This window comes from Oncorhynchus mykiss, chromosome 3 (assembly GCF_013265735.2).
Source record: "Oncorhynchus mykiss isolate Arlee chromosome 3, USDA_OmykA_1.1, whole genome shotgun sequence".
NCBI classification, from domain to species: domain Eukaryota; kingdom Metazoa; phylum Chordata; class Actinopteri; order Salmoniformes; family Salmonidae; genus Oncorhynchus; species Oncorhynchus mykiss.
In genome coordinates this window covers 68,331,626-68,358,908 of record NC_048567.1, presented here as the reverse complement: position 1 = coordinate 68,358,908, position 27,283 = coordinate 68,331,626, and the positions used below count along the sequence as shown (strand labels likewise).

The 27,283-nt window shown below is 46.8% G+C and overlaps 1 protein-coding gene and 1 long non-coding RNA gene across 2 annotated transcripts in view; both read right to left on the bottom strand.

Annotated features, from left to right (window-relative positions):
* The window catches only part of LOC110504539 (cholecystokinin receptor-like), a 41,057-nt gene that overhangs the window by 6,574 nt on the left and 7,200 nt on the right, over positions 1 to 27,283 (bottom strand). The window contains exons 2-3 of the mRNA XM_036975022.1: positions 14,443 to 14,691; positions 11,715 to 11,979 (exon numbers count right to left, since the gene is read on the bottom strand). Of these exons, the coding sequence (XP_036830917.1) occupies positions 11,715 to 11,979; positions 14,443 to 14,691 (514 nt within the window). The remainder of the gene's footprint in view (positions 1 to 11,714; positions 11,980 to 14,442; positions 14,692 to 27,283) is intronic.
* On the bottom strand, positions 21,594 to 24,665 carry LOC118964318. The gene is made up of 3 exons (XR_005051363.1): positions 23,963 to 24,665; positions 23,809 to 23,849; positions 21,594 to 22,372 (listed from the first exon to the last, which is right to left on the bottom strand). It is a non-coding gene; the product is annotated as an uncharacterized LOC118964318 (long non-coding RNA).

Genomic DNA, 27,283 nt, shown 5'->3' with positions numbered 1-27,283 from the left:
ATGAATTACTGGTGGAGAAAGAGGAGAGAGGAGGAATTACTGGTGGAGATAGAGGAGAGAGGAGGTATCACTGGTTGAGATAGAGGAGAGAGGAGGTATTACTGGTGGAAATAGAGGAGGGAGGAGGTATCACTGGTGGAAATAGAGGAGAGGGGATGTATTACTGGTAGAAATAGAGGAGGGAGGAGGTATCACTGGTGGAGATAGAGGAGAGAGGAGGTATCACTGGTGGAGATAGAGGAGATGAGTTATCACTGGTGTAGATAGAGGAGAGGAATTATCACTGGTGGAGATACAGGAGAGGAGTTATCACTAATGGAGATAGAGGAGAGAGGAGGTATCACTGGTGGAGATAGAGGAGAGGAGTTATCACTAATGGAGATAGAGGAGAGAGGAGGTATCACTGGTGGAGATAGAGGAGAGGGTATGTATTACTGGTGGAAATAGAGGAGGGAGAAGTTATCACTGGTGGAGATAGAGGAGAGAGGAGGTATCACTGGTGGAGATAGAGGAGAGGAGTTATCACTGGTGAAGATAGAGGAGAGGAATTATCACTGGTGTAGATAGAGGAGAGGAGTTATCACTAATGGAGATAGAGGAGAGGAATTATCACTGGTGTAGATAGAGGAGAGGAGTTATCACTAATGGAGATAGAGGAGAGAGGAGGTATCACTGGTGGAGATAGAGGAGAGGAGTTATCACTATTGGAGATAGAGGAGAGAGGAGGTATCACTGGTGGAGATAGAGGAGAGGGTATGTATTACTGGTGGAAATAGAGGAGGGAGGAGGTATCACTGGTGGAGATAGAGGAGAGAGGAGGTATCACTGGTGGAGATAGAGGAGAAGAGTTATCACTGGTAGGGATAGAGGAGAGGAGTTATCACTGGAGGAGATAGAGGAGAGGAGTTATCACTGATGGAGATAGACTAGAGAGGAGGTATCACTGGTGGAGATAGAGGAGAAGAGTTATCACTGGTAGAGATAGAGGAGGGGAGTTATCACTGGAGGAGATAGAGGAGAGGAGTTATCACTGATGGAGATAGACTAGAGAGGAGGTAACACTGGTGGAGATAGAGGAGAGGAGTTATCACTGGTGGAGATAGAGTAGAGGAGTTATCTCTGGTGGAGATAGAGGAGAGAGGAGGTATTACTGGTGGAGATAGAGGAGAGAGGAGGAATTACTCGTGGAGATAGAGGAGAGAGGAGGAATTGCTGGTGGAGATAGAGGAGAGAGGCAGTATTACTGTTGGAGAAATAGGAGGTATCACTGGTGGAGATATAGGAGAGAGGAGGTATCACTGGTGGAGATATAGGAGAGTAGTTGTCACTGGTGGAGATAGAAGAGAGGAGGTATCACTGTTGGAGATAGAGGAGAGGAGTTGTCACTGGTGGAGATAGAAGAGAGGAGGTAACACTGGTGGAGATAGAGGAGAGGAGTTATCACTGGTGGAGATAGAGTAGAGGAGTTATCTCTGGTGGAGATAGAGGAGAGAGGAGGTAACACTGGTGGAGATAGAGGAGAGGAGTTATCACTGGTGGAGATAGAGTAGAGGAGTTATCTCTGGTGGAGATAGAGGAGAGAGGAGGTATTACTGGTGGAGATAGAGGAGAGAGGAGGAATTACTCGTGGAGATAGAGGAGAGGGGATGTATTACTGGTGGAGATAGAGGAGAGAGGAGGTATTACAGGTGGAGATAGAGGAGAGAGGATGAATTACTGGTGGAGAAAAAGGAGAGAGGAGGAATTACTGGTGGAGATAGAGGAGAGAGGAGGAATTACTCGTGGAGATAGAGGAGAGAGGAGGAATTACTGGTGGAGATAGAGGAGAGAGGCAGTATTACTGTTGGAGAAATAGGAGGTATCACTGGTGGAGATATAGGAGAGAGGAGGTATCACTGGTGGAGATATAGGAGAGTAGTTGTCACTGGTGGAGATAGAAGAGAGGAGGTATCACTGTTGGAGATAGAGGAGAGGAGTTGTCACTGTTGGAGATAGAGGAGAGGAGTTGTCACTGGTGGAGATAGAAGAGAGGAGGTATCACTGTTGGAGATAGAGGAGAGGAGCTATCACTGGTGGAGATAGAGGAGAGGACTTGTCACTGGTGGAGATAGAGGAGAGGAGTTGTCAATGTTGGTGATAGAGGAGATGAGTTATCACTGGTGGAGATAGAGGAGAGGAGTTATCACTGGTGGAGATAGAGGAGAGGAGTTATCACTGGTGGAGATAGAGGAGAGGAGTTATCACTGGTGGAGAGAGAGGAGAGAGGAGGTATCACTGGTGGAAATAGAGGAGAGAGGAGGTATTACTGGTGGAAATAGAGGAGGGAGGAGGTATAACTGGTGTAGATAGAGGAGAGAGGAGGTATCACTGGTGGAAATAGAGGAGTGGAGTTATCACTGGTGGAGATAGAGGAGTGGAGTTATCACTGGTGGAGATAGAGGAGAGGAGTTATCACTGATGGAGATAGAGGAGAGGGGAGGTATTACTGGTGGAGATAGAGGAGAGAGGAGGGAGGAGGTATCACTGGTGGAGATAGAGGAGTGGAGTTATCACTGGTGGAGATAGAGGAGTGGAGTTATCACTGGTGGAGATAGAGGAGAGGAGTTATCACTGATGGAGATAGAGGAGAGGGGAGGTATTACTGGTGGAAATAGAGGAGGGAGGAGTTGTCACTGGTTGGAGATAGAGGAGAGGAGTTATCACTGGTGGAGATAGAGGAGAGAGGAGGTATCACTGATGGAGATAGAGGAGAGGAGGTATCACTGGTGGAGATAGAGGAGAGAGGAGTTATCACTGATGGAGATAGAGGAGAGGAGGTATCACTGGTGGAGATAGAGGAGAGGAGGTATCACTGGTGGAGATAGAGGAGAGAGGAGTTATCACTGATGGAGATAGAGGAGAGGAGTTATCACTGGTGGAGATAGAGGAGAGAGGAGGTATCACTGGTGGAGATAGAGGAGAGGAGGTATCACTGGTGGAGATAGAGGAGAGAGGAGTTATCACTGATGGAGATAGAGGAGAGGAGGTATCACTGGTGGAGATAGAGGAGAGAGGAGGTATCACTGATGGAGATAGAGGAGAGGAGTTATCACTAATGGAGATAGAGGAGAGAGGATGTATCACTGGTGGAGATAGAGGAGAGAGGAGTTATCACTGATGGAGATAGAGGAGAGAGGAGGTATTACTGGTGGAGATAGAGGAGAGAGGAGTTATCACTGATGGAGATAGAGGAGAGAGGAGGAAATACTGGTGGAGATAGAGGAGAGAGGAGATATTACTGGTGGAGATAGAGGAGAGAGGAGTTATCACTGATGGAGATAGAGGAGAGAGGAGGTATTACTGGTGGAGATAGAGGAGAGAGGAGTTATCACTGATGGAGATAGAGGAGAGAGGAGGAAATACTGGTGGAGATAGAGGAGAGAGGAGGAAATACTGGTGGAGATAGAGGAGAGAGGAGGTATTACTGGTGGAGATAGAGGAGAGAGGAGGTATTACTGGTGGAGATAGAGGAGAGAGGATGAATTACTGGTGGAGATAGAGGAGAGAGGAGGTATTGCTGGTGGAGATAGAGGAGAGAGGAGGAAATACTGGTGGCGATAGAGGAGAGAGGAGTTATCACTGATGGAGATAGAGGAGAGAGGAGGTATTACTGGTGGAGATAGAGGAGAGAGGAGTTATCACTGATGGAGATAGAGGAGAGAGGAGGTATTACTGGTGGAGATAGAGGAGAGAGGAGATATTACTGGTGGAGATAGAGGAGAGAGGAGTTATCACTGATGGCGATAGAGGAGAGAGGAGGAAATACTGGTGGAGATAGAGGAGAGAGGAGGAAATACTGGTGGAGATAGAGGAGAGAGGAGGTATTACTGGTGGAGATAGAGGAGAGAGGAGGTATTACTGGTGGAGATAGAGGAGAGAGGAGTTATCACTGATGGAGATAGAGGAGAGAGGAGGTATCACTGGTGGAGATAGAGGAGAGGAGGTATCACTGGTGGAGATATAGGAGAGGAGTTATCACTGGTAGGGAGAGAGGAGAGAGGAGGTATCACTGGTGGAGATAGAGGAGAGGTGTTATCACTGGTGGAGATAGAGGAGAGGAGTTATCACTGGTGGAGATAGAGGAGAGGAGTTATCACTGGTGGCGATAGAGGAGAGAGGAGGAATCACTGGTGGAGATAGAGGAGAGGAGTTATCACTGGTGGAGATAGAGGAGAGGAGTTATTACTGGAGGAGATAGAGGAGAGGAGTTATCACTGATGGAGATAGAGGAGAGGGGAGGTATTACTGGTGGAAATAGAGGAGGGATGAGTTGTCACTGGTGGAGACAGAGGAGAGGAGTTATCACTGGTGGAGATAGGGGAGAGAGGAGGTATCACTGATGGAGATAGAGGAGAGAGGAGGAATTACTGGTGGAGATAGAGGAGAGAGGAGTTATCACTGATGGAGAGAGAGGAGAGAGGAGGAAATACTGGTGGAGATAGAGGAGAGAGGAGGAAATACTGGTGGAGATAGAGGAGAGAGGAGGAAATACTGGTGGAGATAGAGGAGAGAGGAGTTATCACTGATGGAGATAGGGGAGAGAGGAGGTATCACTGATGGAGATAGAGGAGAGGAGGTATCACTGGTGGAGATAGAGGAGAGAGGAGGTATCACTGGTGGAGATAGAGGAGAGAGGAGGTATCACTGATGGAGACAGAGGAGAGAAGATGTATCACTGGTGGAGATAGAGGAGAGAGGAGGTATCACTGATGGAGATAGAGGAGAGAGGATGTATCACTGGTGGAGATAGAGGAGACAGGAGTTATCACTGATGGAGAGAGAGGCGAGAGGAGGAAATACTGGTGGAGATAGAGGAGAGAGGAGGAAATACTGGTGGAGATAGAGGAGAGAGGAGTTATCACTGGTGGATGTAGAGGAGAGGAGTTATCACTGATGGAGATAGAGGAGAGGAGGTATCACTGGTGGAGATAGAGGAGAGGAGGTATCACTGGTGGAGTTATTGGAGAGGAGTTATCCCTGGTGGAGATAGAGGAGAGGAGGTGTCACTGTTGGAGATAGAGGAGAGGTGGTATCACTGGTGGAGATAGAGGAGAGGAGGTATCACTGGTGGAGATATAGGAGAGGTGTTATCACTGGTAGGGATAGAGGAGAGAGGAGGTATCACTGGTGGAGATAGAGGAGAGGAGTTGTCACTGGTGGAGATAGAGGAGAGAGGAGGTATCACTGATGGAGATAGAGGAGAGAGGAGGTATCACTGGTGGAGATAGAGGAGAGAGGAGGTATTACTGGTGGAAATAGAGGAGGGAGGAGGTATCACTGGTGGAAATAGAGGAGAGGGGATGTATTACTGGTAGAAATAGAGGAGGGAGGAGGTATCACTGGTGGAGATAGAGGAGAGGAGTTATCACTGGTGGAGATAGAGTAGAGGAGTTATCTCTGGTGGAGATAGAGGGGAGAGGAGGTATTACTGGTGGAGATAGAGGAGAGAGGAGGAATTACTCGTGGAGATAGAGGAGAGGGGATGTATTACTGGTGGAGATAGAGCAGAGAGGAGGTATTACTGGTGGAGATAGAGGAGAGAGGATGAATTACTGGTGGAGAAAGAGGAGAGAGGAGGAATTACTGGTGGAGATAGAGGAGAGAGGAGGTATCACTGGTTGAGATAGAGGAGAGAGGAGGTATTACTGGTGGAAATAGAGGAGGGAGGAGGTATCACTGGTGGAAATAGAGGAGAGGGGATGTATTACTGGTAGAAATAGAGGAGGGAGGAGGTATCACTGGTGGAGATAGAGGAGAGAGGAGGTATCACTGGTGGAGATAGAGGAGATGAGTTATCACTGGTGTAGATAGAGGAGAGGAATTATCACTGGTGGAGATACAGGAGAGGAGTTATCACTAATGGAGATAGAGGAGAGAGGAGGTATCACTGGTGGAGATAGAGGAGAGGAGTTATCACTAATGGAGATAGAGGAGAGAGGAGGTATCACTGGTGGAGATAGAGGAGAGGGTATGTATTACTGGTGGAAATAGAGGAGGGAGAAGTTATCACTGGTGGAGATAGAGGAGAGAGGAGGTATCACTGGTGGAGATAGAGGAGAGGAGTTATCACTGGTGAAGATAGAGGAGAGGAATTATCACTGGTGTAGATAGAGGAGAGGAGTTATCACTAATGGAGATAGAGGAGAGGAATTATCACTGGTGTAGATAGAGGAGAGGAGTTATCACTAATGGAGATAGAGGAGAGAGGAGGTATCACTGGTGGAGATAGAGGAGAGGAGTTATCACTATTGGAGATAGAGGAGAGAGGAGGTATCACTGGTGGAGATAGAGGAGAGGGTATGTATTACTGGTGGAAATAGAGGAGGGAGGAGGTATCACTGGTGGAGATAGAGGAGAGAGGAGGTATCACTGGTGGAGATAGAGGAGAAGAGTTATCACTGGTAGGGATAGAGGAGAGGAGTTATCACTGGAGGAGATAGAGGAGAGGAGTTATCACTGATGGAGATAGACTAGAGAGGAGGTATCACTGGTGGAGATAGAGGAGAAGAGTTATCACTGGTAGAGATAGAGGAGGGGAGTTATCACTGGAGGAGATAGAGGAGAGGAGTTATCACTGATGGAGATAGACTAGAGAGGAGGTAACACTGGTGGAGATAGAGGAGAGGAGTTATCACTGGTGGAGATAGAGTAGAGGAGTTATCTCTGGTGGAGATAGAGGAGAGAGGAGGTATTACTGGTGGAGATAGAGGAGAGAGGAGGAATTACTCGTGGAGATAGAGGAGAGAGGAGGAATTGCTGGTGGAGATAGAGGAGAGAGGCAGTATTACTGTTGGAGAAATAGGAGGTATCACTGGTGGAGATATAGGAGAGAGGAGGTATCACTGGTGGAGATATAGGAGAGTAGTTGTCACTGGTGGAGATAGAAGAGAGGAGGTATCACTGTTGGAGATAGAGGAGAGGAGTTGTCACTGGTGGAGATAGAAGAGAGGAGGTAACACTGGTGGAGATAGAGGAGAGGAGTTATCACTGGTGGAGATAGAGTAGAGGAGTTATCTCTGGTGGAGATAGAGGAGAGAGGAGGTAACACTGGTGGAGATAGAGGAGAGGAGTTATCACTGGTGGAGATAGAGTAGAGGAGTTATCTCTGGTGGAGATAGAGGAGAGAGGAGGTATTACTGGTGGAGATAGAGGAGAGAGGAGGAATTACTCGTGGAGATAGAGGAGAGGGGATGTATTACTGGTGGAGATAGAGGAGAGAGGAGGTATTACAGGTGGAGATAGAGGAGAGAGGATGAATTACTGGTGGAGAAAAAGGAGAGAGGAGGAATTACTGGTGGAGATAGAGGAGAGAGGAGGAATTACTCGTGGAGATAGAGGAGAGAGGAGGAATTACTGGTGGAGATAGAGGAGAGAGGCAGTATTACTGTTGGAGAAATAGGAGGTATCACTGGTGGAGATATAGGAGAGAGGAGGTATCACTGGTGGAGATATAGGAGAGTAGTTGTCACTGGTGGAGATAGAAGAGAGGAGGTATCACTGTTGGAGATAGAGGAGAGGAGTTGTCACTGTTGGAGATAGAGGAGAGGAGTTGTCACTGGTGGAGATAGAAGAGAGGAGGTATCACTGTTGGAGATAGAGGAGAGGAGCTATCACTGGTGGAGATAGAGGAGAGGACTTGTCACTGGTGGAGATAGAGGAGAGGAGTTGTCAATGTTGGTGATAGAGGAGATGAGTTATCACTGGTGGAGATAGAGGAGAGGAGTTATCACTGGTGGAGATAGAGGAGAGGAGTTATCACTGGTGGAGATAGAGGAGAGGAGTTATCACTGGTGGAGAGAGAGGAGAGAGGAGGTATCACTGGTGGAAATAGAGGAGAGAGGAGGTATTACTGGTGGAAATAGAGGAGGGAGGAGGTATAACTGGTGTAGATAGAGGAGAGAGGAGGTATCACTGGTGGAAATAGAGGAGTGGAGTTATCACTGGTGGAGATAGAGGAGTGGAGTTATCACTGGTGGAGATAGAGGAGAGGAGTTATCACTGATGGAGATAGAGGAGAGGGGAGGTATTACTGGTGGAGATAGAGGAGAGAGGAGGGAGGAGGTATCACTGGTGGAGATAGAGGAGTGGAGTTATCACTGGTGGAGATAGAGGAGTGGAGTTATCACTGGTGGAGATAGAGGAGAGGAGTTATCACTGATGGAGATAGAGGAGAGGGGAGGTATTACTGGTGGAAATAGAGGAGGGAGGAGTTGTCACTGGTTGGAGATAGAGGAGAGGAGTTATCACTGGTGGAGATAGAGGAGAGAGGAGGTATCACTGATGGAGATAGAGGAGAGGAGGTATCACTGGTGGAGATAGAGGAGAGAGGAGTTATCACTGATGGAGATAGAGGAGAGGAGGTATCACTGGTGGAGATAGAGGAGAGGAGGTATCACTGGTGGAGATAGAGGAGAGAGGAGTTATCACTGATGGAGATAGAGGAGAGGAGTTATCACTGGTGGAGATAGAGGAGAGAGGAGGTATCACTGGTGGAGATAGAGGAGAGGAGGTATCACTGGTGGAGATAGAGGAGAGAGGAGTTATCACTGATGGAGATAGAGGAGAGGAGGTATCACTGGTGGAGATAGAGGAGAGAGGAGGTATCACTGATGGAGATAGAGGAGAGGAGTTATCACTAATGGAGATAGAGGAGAGAGGATGTATCACTGGTGGAGATAGAGGAGAGAGGAGTTATCACTGATGGAGATAGAGCAGAGGAGTTCTCACTGGTGCAGATAGAGGAGAGGAGTTTATCACTGGTGGATGTAGAGGAGAGGAGTTATCACTGGTGGAGATAGAGGAGAGGAGTTATCACTGGTGGAGATAGAGGAGAGGAGTTATCACTGGTGGAGATAGAGGAGAGGAGTTATCACTGGTGGAGATAGAGGAGAGGAGTTATCACTGGTGGAGATAGAGGAGAGTGATGAGCTGATTTGAAGGGAAAGAGCCAAAGAAAAAGTAAACAAACCGTTTCAGGCGTTGCTCCTCCCTCCAAGCTCTCTCTCTCTCACTTTTACTTTAGTTTTCTGGAGAACCTCAGGAATGTATGTGCATGCGTGTGTCTGTGTGTGTGTGTGTGTGTGTGTGTGTGTGTGTGTGTGTGTGCATGTGTGTGTGCGTGTGTGTGTGTGTGTGTGTGTGTGTGTGTGTGTGTGTGTGTGTGTGTGTGTGTGTGTGTGTGTGTGTGTGTGTGTGTGTGTGTGTGTGCGTCTCTATGTATGACTTGAGCGGGTATGTGAAAATGTGTGGATATGCGAGTGAGTTTTTCTCACAAGAGTAGGCATCATGGAGGTACCAACATGAAAGAATTACAGCTACAGCCAGTGTTTTCTCCCTGGAGAAGTCTACATCAAACGTAAAGCTTGTTTTAGTGGAAAGTTACACCTTATTTTGCTGTTGCACCCATTTTAGTAATGTGTTTATATTCTAATGAGTATGCAAAAACAACACTGCTGTATCATCACTCTAATATATAGGTGTAGACAGATTTTCTTTTGTTCGTTATCACAATTCCAACCAAACCCCCTAAAATGCAGTATTAGGACAACAGCACTAAGCAAAAAGTAAGACGAGAGGAATTAACACCCACCCACCCTTACACACACACACTTCATACACAACCTCACCCCCACACATACACACACCCACCCTTACACACACACACTTCATAAACAACCTCACCCCTGCACACACACACCCACCCTTACACACACACACTTCATAAACAACCTCACCCCCGCACACACACACCCACCCTTACACACACACACACTTCATACACAACCTGACCCCCACACACACACACCCACCCTTACACACACACACTTCAAACACAACCTCACCCCCACCCTTACACACACACACTTCATACACAACCTCACCCCCACACACACACACCCACCCTTACACACACACACTTCATACACAACCTCACCCCCACACACACACACCCACCCTTACACACACACACTTCATACACAACCTCACCCCCACACACACACACCCACCCTTACACGCACACACTTCATACACAACCTCACCCCCACACACACACACCCACCCTTACACGCACACACTTCATACACAACCTCACCCCCACACACACACACCCACCCTTACACACACACACTTCATACACAACCTCACCCCCACACACACACACCGACCCTTACACACACACACACTTCATAAACAACCTCACCCCCCCACACACACACCCACCCTTACACACAAACACTTCATACACAACCTGACCACCACACACACACACACACACCCTTACACACACACACTTCATAAACAACCTCACCCCCCCACACCCACCCTTACACACACACACTTCATACACAACCTGACCCCCCCCACACACACACACCCTTACACACACACACTTCATACACAACCTGACCACCACACACACACACACACACACCCTTACACACAAACACACTTCATATACAACCTCACCCCCCACACACACACCCAACCTTACACACACACACGTCATACACAACCTCACCCGCACACACACCCACCCACCCTTACACACAAACACACTTCATATACAACCTCACCCCCCCACACACACACCCAACCTTACACACACACACTTCATACACAACCTCACCCCCCCACACACACACCCAACCTTACACACACACACTTCATACACAACCTGACCCCCACACACACACACCCACCCTTACACACATACACACTTCATACACAACCTCACCCCTACACACACACACCCACCCTTACACACACACACTTCATACACAACCTCACCCGCACACACACCCACCCACCCTTACACACAAACACACTTCATATACAACCTCACCCCCCCACACACACACCCAACCTTACACACACACACTTCATACACAACCTCACCCCCCCACACACACACCCAACCTTACACACACACACTTCATACACAACCTGACCCCCACACACACACACCCACCCTTACACACATACACACTTCATACACAACCTCACCCCTACACACACACACCCACCCTTACACACACACACTTCATACACAACCTCACCCCCACACACACCCACCCACCCTTACACGCAAACACACTTCATACACAACCTCACCCGCACACACACACACACACACACACACACACACCCTTACACACACAACCTCACCCCCCCCCCCCCCCCCCACACACACACCCTTACACACACACACTTCATACACAACCTCACCCCCACACACACACACACACCCACCCTTACACACACACACTTCATACACAACCTCACCCCCACACACACACACCCACCCTTACACACAAACACACTTCATACACAACCTCACCCGCACACACACCCACCCACACACACACACTTCATACACAACCTCACCCCCATACACCCACCCATACACACACACACTTCATACACAACCTCACCCCACACACACACACCCACCCGCACACACACACACAAACACTTCAACCTCACCCCCACACACACCCACCCACCCGTACACACACACACACTTCAACCCCCACCTCACACACACCCACCCACCCTTACACACAAACACACTTCATACACAACCTCACCCGCACACCCACCCACCCACCCGTACACACACACACACTTCAACCTCACCCCCACACTCCAACCCCCCCCCACACACACAGACTCACCAGGCTTGCTCCACCTCCGGATAGGGCCAGATGTGGCGACACATGCGTGCGATGGTGATGTTGTCCTTTAAGGGAACGTGCTTCAGGTGGCTGAACACGGGGTAGGGGGTCATGATCATGAAGGACAGGAGCCAGGTGGCGGCGATCACCCGGTAGGCATGGGAACGGGTCTGCCACGCCCGCGATTTCAGCGGGTTGCAGATGGCGCTGTAGCGCTCGATCGCTATGGCAACCAGGCTGAAGGTGGAGATGCTCACGGATACACCTGTTGGAAAGTAAAGAAATGAGAAACGACACATAAACTACACTTTTAAAAGTTTCAAATATGTACAGTGCCTTGCGAAAGTATTCGCCCCCCTTGAACATAAAGATATAAAACTGTATTTTTTTGTGAAGAATCAACAACAAGTGGGACACAATCATGAAGTGGAACGACATTTATTGGATATTTCAAACTTTTTTAACACATCAAAAACTGAAAAATTGGGCGTGCAAAATTATTCAGCCCCTTTACTTTCAGTGCAGCAAACTCTCTCCAGAAGTTCAGTGAGAATCTCTGAATGATCCAATGTTGACCTAAATGACTAATGATGATAAATACAATCCACCTGTGTGTAATCAAGTCTCCGTATAAATGCACCTGCACTGTGATAGTCTCAGAGGTCCGTTAAAAGTGCAGAGAGCATCATGAAGAACAAGGAACACACCAGGCAGGTCCGAGATACTGTTGTGAAGAAGTTTAAAGCCGGATTTGGATACAAAAAGATTTCCCAAGCTTTAAACATCCCAAGGAGCACTGTGCAAGCGATAATATTGAAATGGAAGGAGTATCAGACCACTGCAAATCTACCAAGACCTGGCCGTCCCTCTAAACTTTCAGCTCATACAAGGAGAAGACTGATCAGAGATGCAGCCAAGAGGCCCATGATCACTCTGGATGAACTGCAGAGATCTACAGCTGAGGTGGGAGACTCTGTCCATAGGACAACAATCAGTCGTATATTGCACAAATCTGGCCTTTATGGAAGAGTGGCAAGAAGAAAGCCATTTCTTAAAGATATCCATAAAAAGTGTTGTTTAAAGTTTGCCACAAGCCACCTGGGAGACACACCAAACATGTGGAAGAAGGTGCTCTGGTCAGATGAAACCAAAGTTGAACTTTTTGGCAACAATGCAAAACGTTATGTTTGGCGTAAAAGCAACACAGCTCATCACCCCGAACACACCATCCCCACTGTCAAACATGGTGGTGGCAGCATCATGGTTTGGGCCTGCTTTTCTTCAGCAGGGACAGGGAAGATGGTTAAAATTGATGGGAAGATGGATGGAGCCAAATACAGGACCATTCTGGAAGAATACCTGATGGAGTCTGCAAAAGACCTGAGACTGGGACGGAGATTTGTCTTCCAACAAGACAATGATCCAAAACATAAAGCAAAATCTACAATGGAATGGTTCAAAAATAAACATATCCAGGTGTTAGAATGGCCAAGTCAAAGTCCAGACCTGAATCCAATCGAGAATCTGTGGAAAGAACTGAAAACTGCTGTTCACAAATGCTCTCCATCCAACCTCACTGAGCTCGAGCTGTTTTGCAAGGAGGAATGGGAAAAAATTTCAGTCTCTCGATGTGCAAAACTGATAGAGACTTACAGCTGTAATCGCAGCAAAAGGTGGCGCTACAAAGTATTAACTTAAGGGGGCTGAATAATTTTGCACACCCAATTTTTCAGTTTTTGATTTGTTAAAAAAGTTTGAAATATCCAATAAATGTCGTTCCCCTTCATGATTGTGTCCCACTTGTTGTTGATTCTTCACAAAAAATACAGTTTTATATCTTTATGTTTGAAGCCTGAAATGTGGCAAAAGGTCGCAAAGTTCAAGGGGGCCGAATACTTTCGCAAGGCACTGTACAACTTTTTCTGTTAGGTAAAGTTACGTAAGAGTTCTGCTAAGTTTACGTCTTGAAAGGTTCCAACTTTTGTAAAATATCAGATGACATGTGACCCTAACTGAAGGTTATGAATCATAGATCAGTACGTACTGAGCACTTTTGAGTGAAGACGTGTTTTTAGGATTTGTTAGGGAAACATGAGTGGGAGATGTTGGCTAAATAGAGATGGTGTTTGAGGAAATCACATCCTGAACCTCCTGATCTGATAGCCCTGATCCCCCAGACTGGAGAAGGGAAAGAATTCTATGCTCTCCTCCTAATCCATATCCTCCTACTAGCTGGAACATGACATTAGACTCTGTGTGTGTGTGTGTGTGTGTGTGTGTGTGTGTGTGTGTGTGTGTGTGTGTGTGTGTGTGTGTGTGTGTGTGTGTGTGTGTGTGTGTGTGTGTGTGTGTGTGTGTGTGTGCGTGTGTGTGCGTGTGTGTGTGTGGGAGCCTGGGAGCCTGGGAGCCTGCATGCTTGTGTGTGTTCATCCATGTGCGATATTCTATGTATGTCTGTGTGCAGGTCTGTGAGGTGTCCTGTGCTGCGTTATTCTGTGGGGACCATCGGGAGCAGCTGGAGAGCACGGCCAGCAGATTCCCAGATCCTGCCCTTTCCCCTCTTGCTCTCTCAATGCATCCTAATGATGATTCTCTGTCTCAGTTCCTTCCATGCCACTAGGTGCCAAGGTTTCCTTTACACTGCCCTACTCTATACATCCTACATGATACCTAGTCAGTCTCCCTCTCTCTCTCCCCTTCTCTCCCCCCTGCCCTCCTCCTGTCTCACCCATGAGGTAGGCCACTATCTTGCACATGGCGGCTCCAAAGATGAAGTCCTCCAGGAGGTTGGGGATGAGGGTGAAGGGCATGCAGAAGATGGCCATCATCAGGTCGCTGACTGCCAGGGACAGCAGGAAGGAGTTGGTGACCGTCCTCATGCGCTTGTTGACTGCCAGGACCACGATAATGAGCAGGTTGCCCAACACACTGAGGAGGAAGATGACCGAATAGAGCAGGATACGCAGAGAGTCCACCTCTAGAGGTAGGAGGAGAGAGACAGAGAATAGAGGGATGGAGTTAACAGAGAGTCCACCTCTAGAGGTAGGAGGAGAGAGACAGGGAATAGAGGGATGGAGTTAACAGAGAGTCCACCTCTAGAGGTAGGAGGAGAGAGACAGAGAATAGAGGGATGGAGTTAACAGAGAGTCCACCTCTGGAGGTAGGAGGAGAGAGACAGAGAATAGAGGGATGGAGTTAACAGAGAGGGGGATGACAAACAGAGGTGGAGATCACATAACATACTACATTTAGAGCCTGATGGAAGCAATAAGATCCCACCAGTCACAATCCAACACAGTACGTATGTTGTGTTCCTTAACGAGGATTGATGGTTATCATGTCATGACCCCAACAGTGTTATTTATGGAAGCCCCAGCCAGGCAGAGGAAGTCTGAGCATGTAATTATTGAGGGCAGGAGGCTTGTTAAGAGGCCCTAGTCCAGTTTAACAGATTAATCAGCACTGTTGGCAATGAGGCCCTTTATCTACTTCCCCAGAGTCAGATGAAGTTGTGGATACCATTTGTACAACAACAACAACAAAAAATTGCCCTTTCAGAGGAAGTTGCTAACTAGCGCTAGGGCAATTGCTAACTAGCATTCATGCAATGACTGGAAGATTACAGGTATCTGCTAGCATACTAGCATACTAGCAGATACCTATAGACTTTCAGTCATTGCACTAATGCTAGTTGGCAATGGCTCACAAAACTACCCCTAACATCCTTCATACTGGACACAGAGACATACATATGGTGTCCACGAGTTCATCTGACTCCGGGGAAGTAGTTAAAGGGCCTGAAGTATATGTTTAACATACAGCTCAATACCATCACCCTCTTCCACCATGTCTCTATTGATCTCTACCTCTACAGCCTGCTACCAACTGGGCTCTAGGCGTACCAAAGAGAGGGTGGTGGGAAGGGGTGTGTATGTGTCTGTATGTATGTGACCTAGAGAGAGAGAGAGTGAGAGAGAGACAGAGAGGAAGAGAGAGAGAGAGAGTTAGAGAGACAGAGAGGAAGAGAGAGAGAGAGTTAGACAGAGAGGAAGAGAGAGAGAGAGAGAGAGTGTGTTACAGAGAGACAGAGGAAGAGAGAGAGAGAGTTAGAGAGAGGAAGAGAGAGCGAGAGTTAGAGAGACAGAGAGGAAGAGAGAGAGACAGAAAGGAAGAGAGAGAGAGAGTTAGAGAGAGACTCCCATATCTACTGGGTAAAATTCCACAAATTCCACAGTGCCATCACAGCAGCAAGATTTGTGACCTGTTGCCACAAGAAAAGGGCAACCAGTGAAGAACAAACACCATTGTAAATACAACCCATATTTCTGCTTATTTATTTTCCTAATTTTTATTGTTTATTTCACTTTTGTATATTATCTACCTCACTTGCTTTGGCAATGTTAACACAGGTTTCCCATGCCAATAAAGCCCCTTGAATTGAATTGAGAGAGAGAGTTACAGAGAGACAGGGGAAGAGAGAGAGAGAGCGAGAGAGAGAGAGAGAGAGAGAGGAAGAGAGAGAGAGGGAGAGACAGAGAGGAAGAGAGAGAGAGAGTTAGAGAGATACAGTGAGACAGAGAGGAAGAGAGTTAGAGATAGACAGTGAGACAGAGCGGAAGAGAGTTAGAGAGAGAGAGTTAGAGAGAGAGAGAGAGAGAGAGAGAGAGAGAGAGGGAGAGAGAGGGAGAGAGAGAGAGAGAGGGGGGTAAGAGAGTTAGAGAGAGAGAGGAAGAGAGAGAGAGATTGAGATTGCTATTGAGAAAGGCCGCCGTAGACAGACCTGGCTCTCAAGAGAAGACAGGCTATGTGCACACTGACCACAAAATGAGGTGGAAACTGAGCTGCACTTCCTAACCTCCTGTCCAACGTATGACCATATCAGAGATACATATTTCCCTCAGATTACACAGATCCACAAAGAACTCCCATATCTACTGGGGGAAATTCCACAGTGTGCCATTACAGAAGCAAGATTTGTGACCTGTTGCCACAAGAAAAGGGCAACCAGTGAAGAACAAACACCATTGTAAATACAACCCATATTTATGCTTATTTATTTTCCCTTGTGTTCTTTAACCATTTGTACATTGGAGGTTAGGAAGGTTAGGAGGTTAGGAAGTGCAGCTCAGTTTCCACCTCATTTTGTGGGCAGTGAGCACATAGCCTGTCTTCTCTTGAGAGCCATATCTGCCTACGGCGGCCTTTCTCAATAGCAAGGCTGTGCTCATTGAGTCTATACATAAGCTTTCCTTAATTTTGGGTCAGTCATTTTGGGTCAGTTAATTTTGGGTCAGCCTTGTCTCTCAGATCGTTCACAGCCCTGTGGAAGTTATCTGTGGCGCTGATGTTTAGGCCGAGTTATGTATAGTTTTTTGTGTGCTCTAGGGCAACAGTGTCTAGATGGAATTTGTATTTGTGGTCCTGGTGACTGGACCTTTTTTGGAACACCATTATTTTGGTCTTACTGAGATTTACTGTCAGGGCCCAGGTCTGACAGAATCTGTGCATAAGATCTAGGTGCTGCTGTAGGCCCTCCTTGGTTGGTGACAGAAGCACCAGATCATCAGCAAACAGTAGACATTTGACTTCGGATTCTAGTAGGGTGAGGCCGGGTGCTGCAGACTTTTCTAGTGCCCGCGCCAATTCGTTGATATATATGTTGAAGAGGGTGGGGCTTAAGATGCATCCCTGTCTCACCCCACGACCTCACTTCCTCTCTTTCTTTCTGTCTCTCTTCCTCTCTCTCTCTCTCTTCCTCTCTCTCAATTCAATTCTATATATATATATATATATATATAGAGAGAGAGAGAGAGAGGAAGAGAGAGAGAGTTAGATAGAGACAGAGAGACACAGAGGAAGTGAGAGAGAGAGTTAGAGAGAGACAGAGAGACACAGAGGAAGTGAGAGAGAGATAGTTAGAGAGAGACAGAGAGACACAGAGGAAGAGAGAGAGAGAGTTACAGAGAGACAGAGAGAAAGAAAGAGTGAGAAAAAGACAGAGAGGAAGGAAGGAAAGTATATAAAAAGAGAGATAATTCCAGTCTCTGTTGACTACCTTAAAGGTTCTATTGGGATACATGTTCTGGTCTGGAAACCAAATGGAGGATTCTCAAAGCAATCCGTGAGACACTAATCACTTACAGACCATGGCCTAATACACCACCATTTATTATGAGGATGACATTTCTTGCTGTGTCTATAGGTGAATAAAAAGGAATTGAACATAGTAAGGTGATGATTGAATAGGGGAAGAAGGAATGTTCATTGGAGAGAAGTGATATAAACAGCTACGACCTGATAGTGCATAGTAAAACACTATAGTGGCTTCATTTCAAATGTCACTTAAAGTATGCTATCATGTACAGTATTTCACTGAGCCTAACACAATGTGGGCCAAAGCAAGAATATGAGTGAGTGATTAAATCAGACGTGAGGGGGCAACGGTTTGAAATGAAACGTAGCTCAGGTTTAGGACAGAGAGAAAGAGAGAAACAGAGATATACAGTGTTAGAACACTGTGCATAGCCATGATAGAACATTTGAAATCAAATCTAATTGTATTTGTCACACGCGCCTGAATACAACAGGTACCTTACCGTGAAATTCTTACTTACGAGCCCTTAACCAACAGTGCAGGAAGAGAGAGAGAGAGAGCAAGAGAGAGCGGAGGAAGAGAGAGAAGGAAGAGGAGAGAGATAGAGAGAAGGAAGAGAAGAGAAAGAAGGAAGAGGAGAGGGATAGAGAGAAGGAAGAGAAGAGAAAGAAGGAAGAGAGAGAGAGAGAGCAAGAGAGAGATGAGGAAGAGAGAAGGAAGAGGAGAGAGATAGAGAGAAGGAAGAGAAGGAAGAGAAGAGAGAGAAGGAAGAGAAGGAAGAGAAGAGAGAGAAGGAAGAGAAGGGAGAGACAGAGAGAAGGAAGAGAAGAGAAAGAAGGAAGAGGAGAGGGATAGAGAGAAGGAAGAGAAGAGAAAGAAGGAAGAGAGAGAGAGAGAGCAAGAGAGAGATGAGGAAGAGAGAAGGAAGAGGAGAGAGATAGAGAGAAGGAAGAGAAGAGAAAGAAGGAAGAGGAGAGGGATAGAGAGAAGGAAGAGAAGAGAAAGAAGGAAGAGAGAGAGAGAGAGCAAGAGAGAGATGAGGAAGAGAGAAGGAAGAGGAGAGAGATAGAGAGAAGGAAGAGAAGGAAGAGAAGAGAGAGAAGGAAGAGAAGGGAGAGACAGAGAGAAGGAAGAGAAGGAAGAGGAGAGAGAAGGAAGAGAAGAGAGAGAGAGAGATGTTTGGTTGGTCACGTTTTCGAAGAGGCAGCGATAACCCCAGGGGATTTTGGCCTGCAGCGGGTCATATCCTGTTAAAGTCCTGTCTCTCTTCATGTCACTCAAACTTCAGCCCTCCAGCCCACCCATCCACCACTGACACAGACTGTCTGAGTTCCGACAGTCTACTCTACCCCTCACTCTGTTTACCTGTCATACATACAGTATACTCTACCCCTCACTCTGTTGCCTTGTCATACCTACAGTCTACTCTACCCCTCACTCTGTTTCCCTGTCATACCTACAGTCTACTCTACCCCTCACTCTGTTTACCTGTCATACATACAGTATACTCTACCCCTCACTCTGTTTCATTGTCATACATACAGTCTACTCTACCCCTCACTCTGTTTACCTGTCATACCAACAGTCTACTCTACCTCTCACTCTGTTCCCCTGTCATACACACAGTCTACTCTACCCCTCACTCTGTTTACCTGTCATACACACAGTCTACTCTACCTCTCACTCTGTTCCCCTGTCATACATACAGTCTACTCTACCTCTCACTCGGTTTCCTTGTCATATTAATCTACCTCTCACTCTGTTCCTCTTTCATACCTAGAGTCTACTTTACCTCTCACTCTGTCCCCCTGTCATACACACAGTCTACTTTACCTCTCACTCTGTTCCTCTTTCATACCTACAGTCTACTCTACCTCTCACTCTGTTTCCCTGTCCTACATACAGTCTACTCTACCTCTCACTCTGTTTCCCTGTCATACCTACAGTCTACTCTACCTCTCACTCTGTTTACCTGTCCTACCTACAGTCTACTCTACCTCTCACTCTGTTTACCTGTCATACCTACAGTCTACTCTACCCCTCACTCTGTTTACCTGTCATACCTACAGTCTACTCTACCTCTCACTCTGTTTACCTGTCCTACCTACAGTCTACTCTACCTCTCACTCTGTTTACCTGTCATACCTACAGTCTACTCTACCTCTCACTCTGTTCCTCGTTCATACCTACAGTCAACTCTACCCCTCACTCTGTTTACCTGTCATACCTAGAGTCTACTCTACCTCTCACTCTGTTTCCCTGTCATACCTACAGTCTACTCTACCCCTCAGTCTGTTTCCCTGTCCTACATACAGTCTACTCTACCCCTCACTCTGTTTCCCTGTCATACCTACAGTCTACTCTACCCCTCACTCTCTTTCCCTGTCCTACATACAGTCTACTCTACCCCTCACTCTGTTTCCCTGTCATACCTACAGTCTACTCTACCCCTCAGTCTGTTTCCCTGTCATACCTACAGTCTACTCTACCCCTCACTCTTTTCCCTATCATACTACTCTACCCCTCACTCTGTTCCCCTATCATACTACTCTACCCCTCACTCTGTTTACCTGTCATACATACAGTCTACTCTACCCCTCACTCTGTGTCCCTGTCATACATACAGTCTACTCTACCCCTCACTCTGTTTCCCTGTCATACATACAGTCTACTCTACCCCTCACTCTGTTTCCCTGTCCTACATACAGTCTACTCTACCTCTCACTCTGTTTCCCTGTCATACCTACAGTCTACTCTACCTCTCACTCTGTTTCCCTGTCCTACATACAGTCTACTCTACCTCTCACTCTGTTTACCTGTCATATATACAGTCTACTCTACCTCTCACTCTGTGTCCCTGTCATTCATACAGTCTACTCTACCCCTCACTCTGTTTCCCTATCATACTACTCTACCCCTCACTCTGTTTCCCTGTCCTACATACAGTCTACTCTACCTCTCACTCTGTTTCCCTGTCCTACATACAGTCTACTCTACCTCTCACTCTGTTTCCCTGTCATACCTACAGTCTACTCTACCCCTCACTCTGTTTCCCTGTCATACCTACAGTCTACTCTACCCCTCACTCTGTTTCCCTGTCATACCTACAGTCTACTCTACCCCTCACTCTGTTTCCCTGTCATACCTACAGTCTACTCTACCCCTCACTCTGTTTCCCTATCATACTACTCTACCCCTCACTCTGTTCCCCAATCATACTACTCTACCCCTCACTCTGTTTACCTGTCATACATACAGTCTACTCTACCCCTCACTCTGTTTCCCTGTCCTATATACAGTCTACTCTACCTCTCACTCTGTTTCCCTGTCCTACATACAGTCTACTCTACCTCTCACTCTGTTTCCCTGTCCTACATACAGTCTACTCTACCTCTCACTCTGTTTCCCTGTCATACCTACAGTCTACTCTACCCCTCACTCTGTTTACCTGTCATACCTACAGTCTACTCTACCTCTCACTCTGTTTCCCTGTCATACCTACAGTCTACTCTACCCCTCACTCTGTTTCCCTGTAACACATACAGTCTACTCTACCCCTCACTCTGTTTCCCTGTCATACCTACAGTCTACTCTACCCCTCACTCTGTTTCCCTGTCATACCTACAGTCTACTCTACCCCTCACTCTGTTTCCCTGTCATACCTACAGTCTACTCTACCCCTCACTCTGTTTCCCTGTCATACCTACAGTCTACTCTACCCCTCACTCTGTTTCCCTGTCATACATACAGTCTACTCTACCCCTCACTCTGTTTCCTTGTCACAATACTCTACCTCTCACTCTGTTTCCCTGTCATACCTAAAGTCTACTCTACCCCTCACTCTGTTTCCCTGTCATACCTACAGTCTACTCTACCCCTCACTCTGTTTCCCTGTCATACCTACAGTCTACTCTACCTCTCACTCTGTTCCCCTGTCATACATACAGTCTACTCTGCCTCTCACTCTGTTTCCTTGTCATACATACAGTCTACTCTACCCCTCACTCTATTTCCTTGTCATACATACAGTCTACTCTACCCCTCACTCTGTTTACCTGTCATACATACAGTCTACTCTACCCCTCACTCTGTTTACCTGTCATACCTACAGTCTACTCTACCCCTCACTGTGTTTCCCTGTCATACCTACAGTCTACTCTACCCCTCACTCTGTTTACCTGTCATACATACAGTCTACTCTACCCCTCACTCTATTTCCCTGTCATACCTACAGTCTACTCTACCCCTCACTGTGTTTCCCTGTCATACCTACAGTCTACTCTACCCCTCACTCTGTTTCCTTGTCATACATACAGTCTACTCTACCCCTCACTCTATTTCCCTGTCATACCTACAGTCTACCCTACCCCTCACTGTGTTTCCCTGTCATACCTTCAGTCTACTCTACCCCTCACTCTGTTTACCTGTCATATATACAGTCTACTCTACCTCTCACTCTGTGTCCCTGTCATTCATACAGTCTACTCTACCCCTCACTCTGTTTCCCTATCATACTACTCTACCCCTCACTCTGTTTCCCTGTCATACCTACAGTCTACTCTACCTCTCACTCTGTTTCCCTGTCCTACATACAGTCTACTCTACCTCTCACTCTGTTTCCCTGTCCTACATACAGTCTACTCTACCTCTCACTCTGTTTCCCTGTCATACCTACAGTCTACTCTACCCCTCACTCTGTTTCCCTGTCATACCTACAGTCTACTCTACCCCTCACTCTGTTTCCCTGTCATACCTACAGTCTACTCTACCCCTCACTCTGTTTCCCTGTCATACCTACAGTCTACTCTACCCCTCACTCTGTTTCCCTATCATACTACTCTACCCCTCACTCTGTTCCCCTATCATACTACTCTACCCCTCACTCTGTTTACCTGTCATACATACAGTCTACTCTACCCCTCACTCTGTTTCCCTGTCCTATATACAGTCTACTCTACCTCTCACTCTGTTTCCCTGTCCTACATACAGTCTACTCTACCTCTCACTCTGTTTCCCTGTCCTACATACAGTCTACTCTACCTCTCACTCTGTTTCCCTGTCATACCTACAGTCTACTCTACCCCTCACTCTGTTTCCCTGTCATACCTACAGTCTACTCTACCCCTCACTCTGTTTCCCTGTCATACCTACAGTCTACTCTACCCCTCACTCTGTTTCCCTGTAACACATACAGTCTACTCTACCCCTCACTCTGTTTCCCTGTCATACCTACAGTCTACTCTACCCCTCACTCTGTTTCCCTGTCATACCTACAGTCTACTCTACCCCTCACTCTGTTTCCCTGTCATACCTACAGTCTACTCTACCCCTCACTCTGTTTCCCTGTCATACCTACAGTCTACTCTACCCCTCACTCTGTTTCCCTATCATACTACTCTACCCCTCACTCTGTTCCCCTATCATACTACTCTACCCCTCACTCTGTTTACCTGTCATACATACAGTCTACTCTACCCCTCACTCTGTTTCCCTGTCCTATATACAGTCTACTCTACCTCTCACTCTGTTTCCCTGTCCTACATACAGTCTACTCTACCTCTCACTCTGTTTCCCTGTCCTACATACAGTCTACTCTACCTCTCACTCTGTTTCCCTGTCATACCTACAGTCTACTCTACCCCTCACTCTGTTTCCCTGTCATACCTACAGTCTACTCTACCCCTCACTCTGTTTCCCTGTCATACCTACAGTCTACTCTACCCCTCACTCTGTTTCCCTGTAACACATACAGTCTACTCTACCCCTCACTCTGTTTCCCTGTCATACCTACAGTCTACTCTACCCCTCACTGTGTTTCCCTGTCATACCTACAGTCTACTCTACCCCTCACTCTGTTTCCCTGTCATACCTACAGTCTACTCTACCCCTCACTCTGTTTCCCTGTCATACCTACAGTCTACTCTACCCCTCACTCTGTTTCCCTGTCATACATACAGTCTACTCTACCCCTCACTCTGTTTCCTTGTCACAATACTCTACCTCTCACTCTGTTTACCTGTCATACCTACAGTCTACTCTACCTCTCACTCTGTTTCCCTGTCATACATACTCTACTCTACCTCTCACTCTGTTTCCTTGTCACAATACTCTACCTCTCACTCTGTTTCCCTGTCATACCTAAAGTCTACTCCACCCCTCACTCTGTTTCCCTGTCATACCTACAGTCTACTCTACACCTCACTCTGTTTCCCTGTCATACCTACAGTCTACTCTACCTCTCACTCTGTTCCCCTGTCATACATACAGTCTACTCTGCCTCTCACTCTGTTTCCTTGTCATACATACAGTCTACTCTACCCCTCACTCTATTTCCTTGTCATACATACAGTCTACTCTACCCCTCACTCTGTTTACCTGTCATACATACAGTCTACTCTACCCCTCACTCTGTTTACCTGTCATACCTACAGTCTACTCTACCCCTCACTGTGTTTCCCTGTCATACCTACAGTCTACTCTACCCCTCACTCTGTTTACCTGTCATACATACAGTCTACTCTACCCCTCACTCTATTTCCCTGTCATACCTACAGTCTACTCTACCCCTCACTGTGTTTCCCTGTCATACCTACAGTCTACTCTACCCCTCACTCTGTTTCCTTGTCATACATACAGTCTACTCTACCCCTCACTCTATTTCCCTGTCATACCTACAGTCTACTCTACCCCTCACTGTGTTTCCCTGTCATACCTACAGTCTACTCTACCCCTCACTCTGTTTACCTGTCATACATACAGTCTACTCTACCTCTCACTCTGTTTCATTGTCATACCTACAGTCTACTCTACCCCTCACTCTGTTTCCCTGTCCTACATACAGTCTACTCTACCTCTCACTCTGTTCCCCTGTCATACCTACAGTCTACTCTGCCTCTCACTCTGTTTCCTTGTCATAATACTCTACCCCTCACTCTGTTTCCCTGTCATACACAGTCTACTCTACCCCTCACTCTGTTTACCTTTCATACCTACAGTCTACTCTACCCCTCACTCTGTTTCCCTGTCATACATACAGTCTACTCTACCCCTCACTCTGTTTCCCTGTCATACCTACAGTCTACTCTACCCCTCACTCTGTTTCCCTGTCATACATACAGTCTACTCTACCCCTCACTCTGTTTACCTGTCATACCTACAGTCTACTCTACCTCTCACTCTGTTTCCCTGTCATACCTACAGTCTACTCTACCCCTCACTCTGTTTACCTGTCATATATACAGTCTACTCTACCCCTCACTCTGTTTCCCTGTCATACATACAGTCTACTCTACCCCTCACTCTGTTTCCCTGTCATACCTACAGTCTACTCTACCCCTCACTCTGTTTCCCTGTCATACATACAGTCTACTCTACCCCTCACTCTGTTTACCTGTCATACCTACAGTCTACTCTACCTCTCACTCTGTTTCCCTGTCATACCTACAGTCTACTCTACCCCTCACTCTGTTTACCTGTCATACCTACAGTCTACTCTACCCCTCACTCTGTTTTCCTGTCATACCTACAGTCTACTCTACCCCTCACTCTGTTTACCTGTCATATATACAGTCTACTCTACCTCTCACTCTGTTTCCTTGTCATAATACTCTACCCCTCACTCTGTTTACCTGTCATATATACAGTCTACTCTACCTCTCACTCTGTTTCCTTGTCATAATACTCTACCCCTCACTCTGTTTACCTGTCATACCTACAGTCTACTCTACCCCTCACTCTGTTTTCCTGTCATACCTACAGTCTACTCTACCCCTCACTCTGTTTACCTGTCATACCTACAGTCTACTCTACCTCTCACTCTGTTCCCCTGTCATACCTACAGTCTACTCTACCCCTCACTCTGTTTACCTGTCATACCTACAGTCTACTCTACCCCTCACTCTGTTTCCCTGTAACACATACAGTCTACCTCTCTGTATGCTATTATAGTGCAGGTCTTTCCTCTCCATTTGTATTACTGTATTACTTTCTCTCTCTGTCTTTCTCTCTCTGCCTGTCTCTCTCTATCTTATTCTCTCTGTCTTTCTCTCTCTGCCTGTCTCTCTCTGTCTTTCTCTCTCTGCATGTCTCTCTCTGTCTTTCTCTCTTTGTCTTTCTCTCTCTGCCTGTCTCTCTCTCGTTATTTCTCTCTCTGCCTGTCTCTCTCTGTCGCTTTCTCTCTCTGCCTGTCTCTCTCTTTCTCTTTCTCTCTCTGCCTGTCTCTCTCTGTCTCTTTCTCAATCTGCTTTTCTCTCTCTGTCTCTTTCTCAATCTGCCTTTCTCTCTCTGTCTTTCTCAATCTGCCTGTCTTTCTCTGTTCCTCTATCTCTCAGACGGCCACCTGCTTATCATCCAACTGTGGATCATTCTCTCTCTGCTGGTTCACTCAATCTGAGCTTCATCGATCAGTTAACCTGAAGGCAGTTTTGAGAGCAGTGCCCTGTAAAAGGCTTATACCGGATACTGAAAACCCAGCAGGAACAAAGAGGAACTTCAGGAGGATTTGGTCTCTCTCCCCGTGTTTCATCAGAACAGCTGTGTGCCACTGATATCACACTTTGAGCTTTAAAAGAAAGCCTTCCTCTGTCGACAGCGAAAGTAACTTCATTGAGCTTATGTTGTGCTGTCTGAAGTTGGAATCCATCAACAGTACTTTGCTAGTTATTATATCATTCAGCAGGTGATGGCTGCAGGCTCTGATTTATCACACATGTCTTACTTGTATCAACGAACACATTGCCTAAAAGATGACATCACGCTGTGATATGCAATAACAAAAATGTTCTCTCTCTCTCTCTCTGTTCCTCTCTCACTCTCTCTAATTAAATATGTTACACAGGAAGCCAATTACTTTCCCTGTGTGCTCGGTGGCTTTGCAGGGAACAGCCATAACTCCCTGAGCACATTTACTTTTGTCATCCTGCTGGCTGTTTGAACTAGGAGAGGAGAGGAGCAAATTCTCTCCTTAATTACCCCTGGGATACAACCTGCTAGTCCCTATCAATATGGACCATCACACACACATTCCCCCTTCTCAGAGAGCGAGAAAGGGAAGAGAGAAAGGGAGGGAAGAGAGAGAGGTAGCGGAGACAGAGAGAGAGTCCAGTTTGTTGAATGTCCAGTTTGTTGAATGTTTCCTCAAGTTTCTCTCCCCAATACACAGTCGCCTAGCAACCTCGGCCTCATGCACCAACATTTCCAAATGAAAACAACACACAGATATCTTACTGGTTAGATTTTTCCCATTTTAAGGGACAGCACAAATCTCTCCTTAGCTTACACAGTCAGCGGGGAGCGGAGAGAATGGGAAACTGCATAAACGGAGGTAGTAGTTGTGATTGTTTAGAGGTGGGGTAAGCCACACTAAATCCATGTGCATACGTGTTCACAGGGAAGTAAACATGACACCCACGAGTCTGCCTTGTTAAAATCACACAAATCAACACCATCGTGTAGACATAGTCGTTTTGGGGGGTTA